The 16643-nt window shown below is 38.5% G+C and overlaps 1 protein-coding gene across 3 annotated transcripts in view; it reads right to left on the bottom strand.

Moving 5' to 3' along the window:
* Positions 1-2573: 2573 nt before the first annotated feature.
* The window catches only part of cdh22 (cadherin 22), a 200825-nt gene continuing 186755 nt past the window's right edge, over positions 2574-16643 (bottom strand). For all 3 annotated transcript variants that reach the window (XM_026166885.1, XM_026166884.1, XM_026166886.1), the window contains 4 exons: positions 14159-14276; positions 10514-10663; positions 10139-10240; positions 2574-3339 (listed from right to left, as the gene is read on the bottom strand). In XM_026166885.1, coding sequence (XP_026022670.1) covers positions 2807-3339; positions 10139-10240; positions 10514-10663; positions 14159-14276 — 903 coding nt within the window. In that variant the 3' untranslated portion in view covers positions 2574-2806. The remainder of the gene's footprint in view (positions 3340-10138; positions 10241-10513; positions 10664-14158; positions 14277-16643) is intronic.

Here is a 16643-nt window from a genome sequence, read left to right as displayed (position 1 = left end):
AAGAGGATATTTAATTTGCACACAGCTATCCCCCTGGAGAACTGTCAATCACCAGCCATCTATCTACATAACTAATGACTGGCCTCATGCTGCCCTTGGAGTTGGGGGGATATTCTGATTTATGGCAATGCATTCATATGTTCACATGTTCAGGTCATCACTGCATATTGACACTTTCCTAGACGGTAACGGAAGATGAATGAAAGGCTCATTTGCATTTTCATGGATGTACAGTTGCAATTGGAGGATCTCATTTCCCCTAAATATGGGCTTACTCTTCAACCTCAGCTTTTACAACATTAGTCACATGACCTCTTTGACTGCAGATTTTGGTCACCTAGACAACATTGTGGTCTACATAGTTTGTTTAAAGGACATTTACATGCAACCCTTCCTTTATGATTGTGAGTAGGGAGCTCATGCTGACCTACATTTGTATAAATCCATCCAGCGTACGACATTTGCTTGTCAGTGAGCAAATGCTGTTAGGCTAAAAGCTATGATTAATAATGAATGGCCAACCACTCCTTGGCACAGATGCACAAATAAATACAAACACTGATGCAGTATGGATCAATACAGTATAATAGAGTACAATGCATATTGATGAAGCCAGGGATGTAAAACGTGATTTAAATTGTGAAATCAATTTGAGTTTCTTCTTTAACATAACTTAATTACTGGTGCACAATTTTTAAAGACTATCCATCCATATGCTAATTACAGAATTTTTCTGTAGTTATTTTTTTGACTGAAATAACTACAGAAAAAAAAGAGTTGCAACTATTCTGCAACTGCAACAACGTGAAGTCAAGTTGTGCTGCTGATTGTGGCATCACTGCTATACTTGTAAAATAGTGTGGCAGCATATATTTTGTCATGCTGCTGTTACTTTAGTTTTGTAGAATAAAAGTCTAGCTATACCTTTTTTTTGTCAAGCAGTGATGGATGAGTTATGTTTGAAACATAGTTCAATGTCACTTCTTAGCAAACTATGAGTGGATACAGTAGCCCTACTGAAAAAAACTGACATTTCTTTGAAACCCAGTTATGAAAGGACTTGAATGTGAATCCAAGCCACTGTCTGAAGGGCCATTTTAGCAGCAGGTCAGAAAGATAAAAGCAACTTCATAAACCTCAGCATCCTCTGGTGACTACGACAATTACTGTAGTTTGGCAGAAGGCAGCCAGGAGGGATACACACTGAGAGGAGAGTCTTTGTTTGGCTGTGGCCTGTCATATGGTCTGTTTGTTTCCATCTACAACTATTCTCTGAATCTACCCCTGGTGTAAACAAAACCTAGCTCCACAATTATTCATAATTCAGCAGACATCTTCAGCAAACAAGTGGCAAACAATAATTAGTAACAGAGATGCTCTATTTACTTTATCTCCGTGATCTCATTTACAAAGCAATTCACTGAGTAATTTAGTTTATTGCACCAAGGGAGATGTAGTTTTTACCAAAAAATCAAATATTTATTTAGCTTTTTTTTTTTCATTTTCCATACATTTGCAAGTTAAGGTCAACACTGAAAAGGCTGTGGATACCAGGTGGATGTGACCACTTCCTTAATCACATTATCCCATAAAACTCTTTCTTTAATTAGACATAACCGTTCTTCCCTTACCCCAAAGGAAATAAAATGTCAAAAGGAAAATGAAACATCTCAGGATATGAAATAAACCGAACATATTGTACACATTCACACACAAATCTGGAATAAAGATTGGCTCCCTGTAGGACAAGGCTGGGCATCAGCCAATTCCAGGAAAACAGTCATTTTGTTTTGTCTTAAATCACTGCTGCGGTTTGTGCCTTATTGCCTTAAAAATGGCTGTGGAAAGGATAAGAAATGATTAACACACATTTTTTTCTCAGTTTGTCACCATAAACTCCCCTCCTTTTTTTTATAAATCACTAAAATACAGCAAAAGTGCATCAGTCTTTGCCATTCAGACTAAACTGGCAGCTGTTTTCTTCGGCAGTTCTATTATTCAGTGTGTTGCCTCTGTTCTAGTTTCCTTTGCTTTTCGTATATCTGTTTGAAGTTGGTTATTATTTTACAAAAGTGGTCATAGAAAATAAATAGAAATATTTTCCAGAATGTAATTTTATATGACCCAGATGTCATCTCTTCACTGGTATTGTGTGGACTCCCCTGCTAATGCAGTTCTTCTTTCTTCCATGTTGTGTCGTTTGATTCATGATGTCCTTTTCCCCTCACTTTTTCATTAACACTTTAGCAGAGTTCACTCTTGTAGTTACCATAGTGAGCATGGTATAAATAAATAAATAAATACATAAAAACAAATAAATACATAAATATTTCGGCATCAAATAAATACATGACACTTTACCTTGGCATGGTTTAACCCCACCCATGTAATGCTGACAGTCCGTCTTTTAACTTAAAATAAATGTTCTTCTTTCCTGAGAGAAACAAGCTCTCCCTTTGCACACGGTTAAATAGCAGTTTTAGATATCGCTCATTCTCTTCCTTATTTCATATGATCACCAGAGCTTTTTAATTTAAATCTTAAAACTCTCACACACAAGAAAATACAAACAAGCGTAAAAAAAAGAAAGCAAAAAAAAAAAAAAAACCTCTCAAAGTTTTCTCAAAGGAGTTCAAAGTCTGAGACTGGGAATTTTGCTAAAGAGATAAAGAGGTGGTACTCTGACTTTAATGAGTACATAGACTGGCTCTGATCTCAGTAGCCTGCCAGAGGGTGAGAAGGGGAGAGAGATAAGTAGGAGGAAGAAGAGGGTGTTTAAAAGTGTCTCTGCTGAGAAGAAGCTGTGCTAGGACCTTTCCTCCTCAGGGTTTCCTGGTGCGTAGTAGCCTGCCAGTTGCCTGAAGCGTGGTCCCCATTCGCTGAGATAGGAGAAATCCTGTTCTGAGGTGGTGGACAGTGTATGAATGGAACTTAGCGAAAGCGCCGGTGAACTGGTGCCCTCAAAGGCGTATGTCTGGAAGGAGTCATATGGTGGCACTGACAGGTCAGCATCAGCCTGCTCCACCTTCTTTCGAATGTAGCCTTTGAAAAGGGAAAAGTCTGTTGCTGCCGCAGCAGCTGCCTCTGCGCCACTGCCACCCACTCGTTTAGCTTGTATCCACTGTGGCAGTGAGCGGATGTCTGGGCCAGAGTCACAGCTCTTGGCCTCTGGAAAGTCATAGAGGTTCCTCAGAGCACTCATGTCATATGCCTGAGTGTCCTGCTCCCCTCCACCCTCATCGTTGTACTTGATGACGTTATCCCTCATGTCCTCCTCGTCCTCTGTCATCCTCTGGCCCTTCCTGTGGCGTTTCAGGGTTAGAATCAGCAAAACAAGAACTGATGGACAGAGAGAGAGAGAGAGAACAAGAAAGTGAAAAGAGACGATATTTGTAATTCTACATTAAAATAACATATTCAATTCAATTCAGTGAATAGATTTTAAGACAAACACAAAAACACATATATCCACAAACGTTCCCACACATGAATTCTCGTGCTTTGGTAAAACACAGATAAAAAGGTTCTCATTTACAGGTTTCTCATCACACAGAGGCTTAAACATATTGCATGCAAAAAGTGAATCCCTTTGACATTTTGTGATGAAAAAACACATAAAATGCCTACAGATTCAGGCCCTTTTTAAAAAAAAAAAAAATCCTATCAGTCTGTTAATCTGACTGTCAAACTGTCATCTCCGAGCATGAAGTAAGGAGAGCCTTCAAGAGAGTGAACACCAGGAAAGCAGCAGGACCAGACGGCATCCCAGGTCGTATCCTAAGAGACTGCGCATACCAGCTAGCTCCTGTGTTCACTGAGATATTCAACATCTCTTTATCTCAGTCGGTGATCCCCACATGCTTCAAAGAGTCCATCATTGTTCCTGTCCCGAAGAAACCCCACCCTGCTTCTCTCAATGACTATCGCCCTGTAGCCCTCACCTCAGTAGTGATGAAGTGCTTTGAACGCCTGGTCAGAGACTTCATCATTTCTTCACTACCAGACACACTGGACCCACTACAGTTCGCTTACCGTCCAAATCGTTCCACAGACGATGCCATCTCTCATCTCCTCCACACATCACTCACTCACTTGGACACTAGAAGGGGGAATTATGTTAAAATGCTCTTCATAGACTACAGCTCTGCATTTAACACCATAATTCCCTCCACACTCACCACCAAGCTGGAGCATCTGGGACTCAGCTCATCTATGTGTCAGTGGATCTCCAACTTCCTAACTGGCAGACCACAGGCAGTAAGGATGGGCGGACATGTCTCAGCCTCCACCACTCTCAGCACTGGAGCCCCCCAGGGGTGTGTTCTGAGCCCCCTGCTGTACTCTTTGTACACATATGACTGTGTGGCCACTACCAGCTCCACCACCATCATCAAGTTTGCTGACGACACCGTCGTGGTGGGCCTGATCTCTGATAACAACGAGACGGCCTACCTGAAGGAGATTAGGAATCTGGAGAACTGGTGCCAGAGGAACAACCTCCTTCTAAACGTCAGTAAGACAAAGGAGCTGATAGTGGACTTCAGCACTAAGCAGGAGAGGAACTACCAGACCCCCGTCATCAACGAGTGCCCAGTGGAGAGAGTGGACAGCTTCAAATACCTCGGAGTTCACATCACGCAGGACCTGTCATGGTCCTGTCACATCAACACCGTGGTGAAAAAGGCCCGACAGCGTCTCTACCACCTCAGACGCTTGAGAGACTTCCAACTGCCCTCCAAGGTGCTCAGGAACTTTTACTCGTGCACCATAGAGAGCATCCTGGCGGGAAACATCTTAACCTGGTTCGGGAACAGCACCATGCAGGACAGACGAGCTCTACAGAGGGTTGTGCGGTCAGCTGAGCGCACCATCCGCTCCGAGCTCCCTGACCTGCACTCAATCTACAGCAGGCGGTGCCGGACCAAGGCCAGGAAGATGGTGAAGGACCTCAGCCATCCCAACAACAGACTGTTCTCTCTGTTGAGGTCAGGAAAGCGATTCCGCTCCCTGAAGACCAACACAGAGAGACTGAGGAGGAGCTTCTTCCCGCAGGCGATACGGTCTCTCAATCACACCACCACACAGTACTGACCCACACATATGGTTCTTACACACACACTGGACTTTCTGGACTTTGGTTTTGCACAACACTGGTCACTATATTCTTCATTTCCGGTTAATACTTGTACAGCTGCTGTTATTGTGTATATATTTATTTATATTTAGATTTCTTCATACATTCTTATATAGTTCTATATTGTGTATTGTGTATTTTGTTGTACAGTTATTTTATTTTCAACTTTAATTTATATATTTATCTTTATCTTATTCTTCCCAGTTAAATTTACCCTTCATTCTAATTTGTGTTGTACAGTTATTTCATTTTTAACCTTAATTTATATTTTATTCCTTCCTAGTTAAATTTACCCTTTTTAATTTTTCATATTTATTTTCTATCTTATTCATAGCCTTTTCCTTTTTTGTTCTCTTTAGGTCACGAGCAGTTGTCCAAGCATTTCACTACATATCGTACTGTGTATGACTGTGTACGTGACAAATAAAATTTGAATTTATTTAATTCTTTCGCATCTTCAACCCATCTGGATTGTCCACTTCATCTTAAACAGTCTTTTTCAGCCATCTGCTAACTCACCGCCGGTGGCTAGGGTCCTTGCAGTCTAGTCTACCTCCCCTTCATCTGGGGTTTCATTCTATGATGTTGCTTTTCATCTGAGTAAAATGCTTCTATTTTGCATGCTCAGGTTTCTGCAATAAATTCCGCTTGTTACTTGTTCTCTTTCTCCTTACTGAGCTAAATGTGTATGTCGAGCATACACTGCACATGATGGATTTGCAAGTGCTTTCCATAGGAAAGTTTCTAAATACACCCATAGTAACTTTGATTTCACCTCTCGGGGCAAAGGCACCGCAGGGGAAGATAATATATTATCAAGTTTTACATTTCAAATGCATGAGCATTGATTTTTCAACATCTTGATTGCCTCGCTCAGAAATATGATTCAAAAGGCTTAATGGAGACCAATCTGTATATCAATACTCATCCAAGTCAAGTGAAAGTAAGAGTTTTTGTTTCTTCAGCTAAGAAATTGAGGAGACCACTCAGAAAGAGAGATAAATGCTTAAAAGTCTTGATTAAAAAGAATTGTGATAGATCCTGTTATGGACTAATGAGATGAGAGGAAAACAAAGGCTGTATGCACAGATAAATCAATCTGGCTTCAATTTCAGCTTAGTTGTTTTAATTACTGCCTTCATTTGTGATTAGACAAGTCTCACTTAGCTCAGACACCCACCCTCTAACTTCGTCATCCCTCCTCAGGGCTGCACTTTTCCCTCTGAAACTTCCACCAGATTTGTCTCAGATTTGCAACAACATTAAATGTCATTTACAGTGATGGTAAAAACTTATTAGAGCCAGTTATTAATGAATGATGCACACTGGGGAGTGTGACAAAGATAATGAACAACTCAATTTTGAGTAGTGGGATAAACAGCAATCTAGCTGCTCTTTGATCAGGTTATTAGCAAAGAAGAATGTGCAAAGGGATTTTTCTACAGTGCATAGTAAATACTCTGAAAGACAAGGATAAAAGTACTTTATTCTGATGTGCCTGTCAATACGATTGTACTAACATTCATTTATTAAAATAAAAGGAGAAAAAAATCTACTGTAGATCAAAAACTGAACTGTACAACAGCATCAAAACAGCTTCTGACTCACTTCCTTGGTATTTTGTTATCGTAATGCACATTCGTTGTTGTTGTTGTTTATTTTTGTTCATGAAAAACGATGGTCTTTCGCTTCTGAGGGCCATATTTCACAAAAACCAGATTATAAATGGCAGCACTGTCCTGATTCATAAAACACTGCCAATTGCAAATTGCTGACAAATTGGCAAGTACTACAACACTCTTGCAGGCTCAGAATTGTTTCTGTCTCTAAAATGGAAAGCTAATTATTCTACTCTCCCGTTTTACAATATAATCTCAATAAGGGAAAAGAAGTTGCCTGGCATGTTCTCTAAAATGCTTTGTTGTACCTACAGTATTTTTTTCCTTTTAGCAGGCACAATAAGCAACAGCTCCAAAGGGATGCCAGTGAAGGGACATTCAGATAGATCATTAAGCAGTACACATCATGCATCTTCTGGAACAGATAGCCTAAAACAGATGCCTACAAGCCCACAGAGATAAAAAGACTATCAATTATAATGGTGCCTGTGCTGTCCTGGATGGCACATATTGTTTGATGCCCTGAACCCAAAATACCCATTCATACATTGTGAAAATGAGCTATAGTGACGTTGTTTCCGAGTCAAAATAGATGGATGTTAGAAATAGGTGCTGTGTACAGGAAATCCATACATGTTAAAGCATGTATATTAATATGCATAAGGGCACGGAAAATGTGACGCTGAAGGTCATATGATTATATTAATAAATATTTCACCTTTCTTCCCATCTCATTTCTTTGTACACCCTACACAACATTAGAATATAATAGTGATGGGATCTATACAACGAGTTGTTGCTGTTCCTGGTAATTGTTTTTCAATTGCTATAAATGCCCTAAAATTCATTTGTAAAGTGAAACACCCAGGGGGTTCATTGCCTACAGAGCTGTGACACAGACTAAAAAGCTTTGCTGATCTTGAATTGGATTTTATTCATCATCTCTGACTGATATGTACAGTTGTTCTCTTCTTACATTGTTTGCTGGGCTCCACTGGGATACGGTGTCTGTAGCCATTGTGTTTATTCTTCTCCTGTATGAATTGGGTAAATTAATTGCCAGGCGGCTGAAGAAAGAGTCACGGTTTGTGGTAAACTGTGGCACACACAGCCATGCATACTAACCAAGCACTAAGACAATTACTCTAAATTCACACTAATGTGAAGAATAATAGGAGGTAGGAAACTATGAACTCCTAGGTGCAGAACAGCCTCCCTTCTGTAAACTGTGTTAAAGAGTATGTGCTATTATGTGGCATTCTGAAGCGAAGATGATCTGATAGCCTCACTTTTCAAAAACCCTCCTAATGGAATTTACCTTTTAGGTATACAGATGCTTGAATTGAAAGCCACTGAAAACATATTTAACTAGGAGATTAGCACGTCTAAATTTCAATTCAACACCATGTACAGAGTTTACTCTTGCAGGAAGCATATGTACCTGCGCATAGCTGTCTCTTATACATACAAAGCTGGTCCCTATGTGTACAGATGTTGCGATAAGCGTTCCTGACAAGACGGTTAATTTACCCTTGGGCTGCGCTGGTTGCCCCCATGCGGGAGTTCATCACAAGCAGATGGGAGGTAATTGGAATAGATGCATGCAGATGCTGCAACGCAGTGAAATGGATTCATCACATCAGGCCTATAAATGAACTGATGGAGGGATTGTTTGTTCGTAAGGTAATTAGGCAGAAATTTGTTTTCATTTTTCTCATCACCCAACAATTGATATAATAGAGGTTGCCCAGTCTCTGGAGAGAGTGCTAGCTTGTTGGTTAGGCAGTCAGAGTGTATATCTGCAAATGTGGGAGAGAGAAGATGATGTGCACACAATAACGTTGAATAGAGAGAATGAATTACATTGCAGTTACTAGGAGTGGAGTTGTTAATCTAGGTTTGCAATTTGTATAGGTGTATAGCATGTTATGTGGTATAGTATGAAAAAGGAAAAGAGGAAAGTGTGCAGCTGAAGTGATACGATTCCTGTCACATGTCCCACTCTAGTGTTGTTATTCACACTACATGATAGTTGTGAAAACAGTGTTTATCCCCCTGATCCTAACCCCTGCAGTCCTGAGATTTGACTGTCCACATGATGACTAGCAGAATGTAGGTGCTTTAACCTAGCATGTCCTTCAGCTTTTTATATGAGGCACATTTACAGGCAAGAGAATGGCACGGATTACTTACACCATCGGAATAAAGAAAAAAACTGCATACTGCTTGTTTTTGTTCACTAAGCCACCCATTAAATAAAATATTTTGTACAGTCTATTTTCATGCACAGAATCGAGGTTTTTAGTAGTTTAAAGGCCATACCCAGGTTTTTCAGGGGGATGCAATGTTGCTCAGAGTACCATAACCACAATACCAGAGAAACATTTTTATAGCCAGCAGAGGTTGCCTTAGATTTGTACACAACATTTTGTTGAGGCTTTTAAAGCCATGATGAATAAATGATGCTCTGCTTTTGAAGTTCACTGCAGTAGATGTCTCAGTTAATGGAGACAGAGTTTTAACAACTCTCATTAGAAAAGCTCTTAAAAGAAATAGTTAGCGATGTTATTCACAGTTGAGTCTGCATAGTGTCACATCATCCATCACTCAATTCCTGTGCAATGTAAAGTGTGTCGAGGAACGAGCGAGGGAAACAAAACACTGTGACAGCGCTGTGGTCTCATGCTGTCACTGTGGAGTGGAGCTCCAACATGTACAGAAGGGGAAAGTGGGAAGGAAACTCATGAAAATTTAAAAAATGGCAATATCAAACATCTCTTAGGGGGTTAGCATATGCATTTATGTGTGCTAGGAGATGCACATGTGTATGTGTCTCTCTATAAAAATCCAATAATTTCTGGAAAGCCCATTTAAAGCCTCTATTCCAAGTGCTGAGGCTGCTCTTTTAAATGTTTGCTTTCTCAAGACGACTTTCACTTCACTCCCATTCATTCCATCACAGTCTGTGTTCCAGGGATCAAAGTAGCTTGATATTGTTTACAAAACTAGATGTCATCTGTGCCTCTTTCTTCTAGTGAAAGCAGCAACAAAATGTGGTTTTGATCTGTTTTAATGTCTCTCATTTAAGTTTTTAACAAATATGCATTTTCAGTTCAATTATATATGGATTAAATATAAAACTGACCAGTCCAATAAAAGGTAACATGACTGTAGGAATTAATGACAAAAAGGCACTGAGCTTGAACTGATGTCTTTAGGCCCAGCTGTCAACTAGTTGATCCCACTGTGATTCCACTGAATCTCAAAGTAACCATCCCAAACTAAGCATTACAGCAAAAAAGCAAACGAATGAATCCATACAAAAATTCAACATACAGCAATACATTCATCTTCCATGCATTTATAAGAACATTCACTTGCTTACCTATTAGTATAAGCATGCACACCAGTAATGCTATAAGTGCCCCAGGACTGAGAGCTGCACTCATTACATAGGCTGTGGCATTGCAGGACTGGATGGCTCCATCTGCATTATAAAACATAAAAGGAGCATTTACTTTGCAAATTCAACACAAGCAGTTTGTCAAAGCCTCATCTTGTAAAGAAAATGTCTTTTATCATGTATATATTATGATTTTAAGAGTGTGAAATCTCTGTAGAGGACCATTTTGATGCAAATTTATGCCCTTGTGTTATTTTGTTGTTTGGCATGTAGATGACCTTTTAGCACTCCCGCTTCTGCAGAAGGTGACAGTGATGATAATGTTAGTAATGGTGCAGCTCATACAGCAGCACTCACCTGTGTCACAGCCGCAAACACGAATGGTCAGGGTGCCTGTGGAGCTGAGGGAGGGAGGCCCACTGTCAACCACTAGAATAGGCAGGAAGTACACGTTCTGCTCATGGCGGTTAAAGCCTGACCGCTGAGTCCGGATGCCAGCTGTGTTGTCTGGGTCAGATATGGGTTGGGATCAGAGAGAAGGTAAAGCAGAGAAACACATATTAGTGTCTTTATGATAAATAATACCATCTATGTCTCCTTGATAGTGTCTAGCTTTTACTAGCCTTCAGTAAATTTCATGGAACTCAAATCAGTAAGTTTATTATCACTGTTGTGGTTTTTTGTCTACTTTGCCCATATGGAAAAGATATACATAAATCTTATAAAGTTTGTATCTGTCTTGTGTGAAACTTGTATGAAAAGCATATAAGAGTGAAAACAGATATAAGATCCCTTGAAAAATTATATAATGAAACTTGTATGTTTTGGATACTTACTAAAACAATGTATGAAAGTAATGAGAAAGTGGCCACTTTCATGAGTAAATCATGTAAGCCTTATATGATTTACTCATGAAAGTGGCCACTTTCATGAGTAATCACATACAAGTTTTTACTATTTCTTTTCCATATGGGTGTACTTACATCTGCACTGAGAAAAGCAGTAAAAGAACTACTTGTAGAAGTGTTGTTCACTCAAACTTAAATAAATAATTATAGTTTTCAAGACTTGAAAGTTGACAATAATTCCAAATAGAAGTAGAAGTAACTCAAGTAGAATAAATAATTTTAGTCGGTGCACAGTCCAAGGTTTCCAGATAAAGAATGTCAAGTTTAACCTGAGGTTAAACTTTTATGGTAAAATAAACTGCTTTTATGCCATTAACATTTAACATGTATCTTCTTTTTCAAAAGCAAACAACAAGAGGAGAGGAAATCACTGTGAAAGCCACTGTGTGAAATTAAACTTTACTTGTGTATGTACAAGCTCTCTGCCAGAGACAAAGATAAATGTAAGTCAGAATACAGGATGAGGCTTTGACAAATAGAGTCAGAGTGGCTTCGTGGGTATACTTGCATAGAGGATAGCAAGTAATTCATCTCTTCAAACGTATATCACTGTTATTCGTGTTGTCTTGGAGCTCCTCTGACACATGTAGAACAATTTTCATATTACTGTTTAAGTACGGGAAGCCTACACCTCAATTTGTCCTTTTGACTTTAACACAGCATTCCATTCCACTGCTGCACGGAAAAGATTCTCCCTGCATCTGCTACAGTCTGTATCCAACAGTAACAATGTAATTGATCACTTAATTTGCCAGTCCAAATGAACACAACAGTCTGAGACTGTATGCCTCTGAAAACTTTAAAACACCCCCACACCACGTATCGTTTAATTTCTGTATCCGGAAGGATAATTAGATTAGGATTCAGTTTTCAATTCTTTTTTATAACAAAATGTGTATTTTTATTTTCCTTTTAAATTTGTCTTATGTATCTTTTTAGCATGCTACGGGGCATTTCACCCATAACATGAAGGCAGTTTGTCATGTAGCAGCAAATTATATTTGTTGAGATAAGGTTTTGCTTTACAGACGACCAGCAACAACTTCAAAGAGTTTACCAACATGAAAAAAATGCCTTTTCATCATTGTGTGTCAAGACTTGGAGACAGAACGCAATGTGAGGCCATGATAAGGAAGAGAAGTGACAGATTGAAAGTGACAAGCTGACAAATGTGTCCATGAAAAAAAGGCAGTGTAAAAAAGAGGGGTAGAAGAATCAAAAGTCTGAGTGGTATTTTGTTTGCCTCACATCAAAACATATACATGTTCTGAGGTGTTGTTTGTGGGCTTGTAGGCTACATATATATATTTATATATGAAAGTTGTGTATTTTTTCCAGGGAAATAGGGTGACATTACATCTAAGAATATATGTATTGTGATTATTTACCAGTTTCCATAATCACCTACATAGAAGGCAGATATTGTAAGCAGACACTGATAACCTTTATGATTCTCCAATGTGTGTGTAAGTGTGCATTTTTTTGTGAAAAGGCAGAAAAACACTTGTGGTATACTTCTGCTGTCCCCAGTGTCTGTATCTTTATTATTGTGTTATATTTGTTGGATTCACATTTAAGCGAGCGGAACTGCAGCAGACCTTGCTGCCTCCTTTACAGTGACATTTCTGTGGCTCCGGCTGCTCCCCTGACATTTTCCTGGTGTCAGATCAATCTTGATTTAGCCAGTTGTCACATTCACTTAGGTACACATATCTAAACGACGGATCTGCAAGTGCATTTGCAAAAACACAGACAGGCATGGAGAAGCTCATCTTCCTGACAAAGCAAAGTCATCACTGGGGAACACTGATTTTAATGTTTCCTTACATTTTGCAGGTAGGTATAAATTTTATGTTCAACACAATATTTGAAAAAAAAAAAGTCATCATTTGAGGAATAGAGAAAAAAATCCACTGTTAAAGTGTTCAAATGTGAAAGATATTCCAAAGCTTAAACATTTATATAAAAGGCTTTGAAAAAAATATAGTCACGGTACAACTCTGCAGTTTATGAGATATACCATAAAACCATAAAAATACTTTTTTAAAATGCAGAGAATCATCCACATACTGGCATGCAATATCTTCTAATGATATTTTTCCCAACTAGCAGGAGCGTAACAGCTGGTGTTTATCCAAAAAATAATAATAGAAATATCTCCCTTTTATGAGACAAAGGTCTAATCACACAAAAAATACACAATTTTCCCTACACCGTAAAAAACATCTCAAACAACTTGTCTTCTGGCAGTTAACTTTATCGGTTATTTTATGTTAAAAACATCAACCATCTGGCACTGGATTAAAATAACGCAGAAACTGTAATTATGTATTTAAATTTATATTTTCACAAAGTTTTTTGAGCAACAGTCTTTTAAGTAAACATTGTCTTAAGGTGCATTTTTAAAAATGGATTTCACCAAATTTCTATATAGTGGTACGGTCCTTGCAGGGTCTATGTATGCGAGTGTCCTGCTGCCTGTCCCCCTTAGGTGCCAGACTACTTAAAGCCAGAACTCGAGTGCCAGAGAGCCTTTTTGGTTTGTAGCTAGAGAGCTGTGTGTGGTGGTTGCTTAGTCCTGCTCTGTGAAGAGGAGTGTCTGTTTTGGTGATTCAGCCTTTTTGATTTACTTTATAATTCAGTGAAAAAACTCTGGTTTAGTTGTTTCCTGTCTTTAAAAGGCGATAGTGGCTTGTCCGTCTCTTTCAATTTATTTAGTAAGAAAAAATAATACAAACTTTTAAGTTAGCAATTGTGCCTCCTTGTCTCCTTTTTTTTTCAACCTGGATACTTTTTGTTACTTTTCCTCATCACTTGGACCTTATAGGGGTCAATTATTAATAATAAAATATTATTAATATTATCACTTCATTATGGTGATAAGTATCAGTTCATTATAGATATGTCACACCTGTGCACATCCAAATCCTTAAACTCACTCATAACAAATATAACACCTGGTCATAGACAGGACTCCTACTTTTACTGTCATTACCTAAAAATTCAATAATGCTGATAATCTTATCGGCATAGCTGCACAAATACTGAATGCTTATTCACACATAACTTTAATTTAGGATCTCTACCCTCTTACCTTTCAAATCCAACAATGAGAAGTACCGATTGCTGGAGGCTTCAGGGGCAAGATTGAAGTAGAAACGATGTCCAGACTGTGGCTCGTCCCTATCCACCACACTGATGGTGTGAATTAACTTAGGAAAGCAAAGAAGAAAAAGTGAAATAAAGTAACAAGAAAGAAGGCACAGACGTTAAGACTTTTCTACCCATTTCAAATAAATGTATATATAAAAACACTTTGCATTTCAAATATTTCTTTTATAAACGAGAAACTGATGTGGAACGAGTGTACTTGGATGCAACAGACTAAGAAAGCGTCCGATATAACAGAGTAGTTTAAAGGGACTACAGTTGCAAAGAGACTGAAAAAAAATCCTTTCTAGAAAGTTGACACAGCAAAATAATAAAAAAAGTCTTATGGTAGAAATGCAAAACTGGCATAAAATATCTCACTAAAAAGAGAAAAGAACTAAGAACAGAAAAAAAGAGCCAGAGTCAGAGACACTCTCTGATGTTGCCATATTTGTGCTAAGAAGGAGTAAAGTCAAAATGGAAATGTGTAGGAGAACAGAAAGAAAGACAGACTAGGTGGGGGTGTAGTTCTCGTATCTAATGCAATAATAGTGATCCACATTCAAAGATAAAAATCAACTGTGATCCAATTTTGAGAACTCTGTGTGGATACAATAAGGTGAGATAGGATTCACTGTGAGCTGAACAGACATCAAACAGCCCCTGGAGATCCTTTCACCTTAACATGGGGCCCTCAGTGACAATTCATCTTCCTCTCATCCTATTACTCCACAGCCAGCATGAAACCACGAGCTGATAAATGATATTTTCACATCACATCCATCGGCTCTGTTTCTGTGTTTCCTCTGCCAGTACACAACCTCTAAGACCATGTCATTACTATTTTGATTATCTTCATCTTTGTTTATTGCAAAACAATCACTGGGTTTAGGTAAATAAAATAAACCAAAAACGCTGCAGACAAAACAGTACCTCTTCAAACTTGTTTGTTCAAAATAAATGTCAAAATGATCTACATGACATGGATGTTACGATGGCACTAGATGAAAAATATCTGTGATGCATGTGTGATATAACTTAAGTTATTTATTCACCCTTCTTTTTATATTAATGCATGTTATCTTAGCCATGTCTTCCAGCTGCCATTAACTAAATGATGTAAATATTTTCATAATAACTGATTTCATACAACCCACACTTAGTCAGATGAGTCACAGTTTGAACCACACTTATCTTAAAAAGTTTTTTTTAATCTCTTGAATCTCTCCCTTCTCTATTATGCCCATCCATGTGATTTCTGCACTTTAATATTAAATAAATATTAAAATTAATTGCACCTTCCTCGGTCTCTTGTTGGGACTGCTATCCCTCCAGCAGTTCTCAATGGCCACTAAACTTTATTCAACAAGGTGCATGAGCATACAGGAAAGGTAGTGGAGGGGCCGGTCAAGTTAAGAGATTTTATGGGGCAAGCCAGTGTCAGTAATGAAAATTAACCAATGGGCAGGTGTCAGTGCTTGTAGTGCCAGCCCTTCAAGCCGACCTGTAGACTGTTTAATTATGTCAACAAAGAGAAAAATAAATTATACTGATCCATTGGAAGATGCAAAGTATGCCTGATTACCAGTCCAGCCCTATCACTACATCACAACAAAGGTTGCTTGAAGTTAAAGATCACACAATAATACAGAGAAATCCACAACAACCAGATGAGACCCTGTGAGAAAGCACTTGGTTACAGGGGGAAGAAAAAACTCCCTTTTAACAGGAAGAAGAAGGAAAAAAATGAACATTTAACATATGTGAGTATGTGGATGATTATTTTAAGCCTCATCACATCTTAATTGTTTGATTTGCAATCAACTTCAGTGGTTCTGATAAAATTACAAAAACAAACAAACAAACCAACAAATACTCATTTTTTTCAGTCATCATCAGCAGCATCATTCTGATTGCAAACACAGCTTCCCTCTGACCTAATCTACATTCTTTAAAGATTTAGGACTTATGCTCGACACTCTGCACTTAGTTGCAAAACACCGCATTATATGACAGAGATAAAGTGTCTAGGCAGAAAATCATTGCATAAAACAAATGATTAAAAATATACATATAAAATGTAAATGGTTGAGAAAGGAATGTGGAACAGGCAATATCTCCTGAAGTCCACCACTGTTATAATTTTTGTAGAACCTTGTAAAAAGACCAGCAAATTTATTTTAGCCTTTATAGTGGGGTTATTTTTTGCAATATTGTTTCTGTTGGTGTTGAGGCAGACAAGTTTTATCTTGTACTAGGTGACGGGTACATGTACACACACACACACACACACACACACACACACACACACACACACACACACACACACACACACACAGAGAGAGAGAGAGTTCAAAATCAGTAGAGACACACACGACAAACAACCTCCAGAACTCTTAAGTGAGGCATTTTTCAGAATGATTAAAGCA

Source organism: Astatotilapia calliptera, chromosome 5 (assembly GCF_900246225.1).
Source record: "Astatotilapia calliptera chromosome 5, fAstCal1.2, whole genome shotgun sequence".
In the NCBI taxonomy this organism is placed as follows: domain Eukaryota; kingdom Metazoa; phylum Chordata; class Actinopteri; order Cichliformes; family Cichlidae; genus Astatotilapia; species Astatotilapia calliptera.
This window is presented reverse-complemented; position numbering and strand designations above follow the sequence as displayed.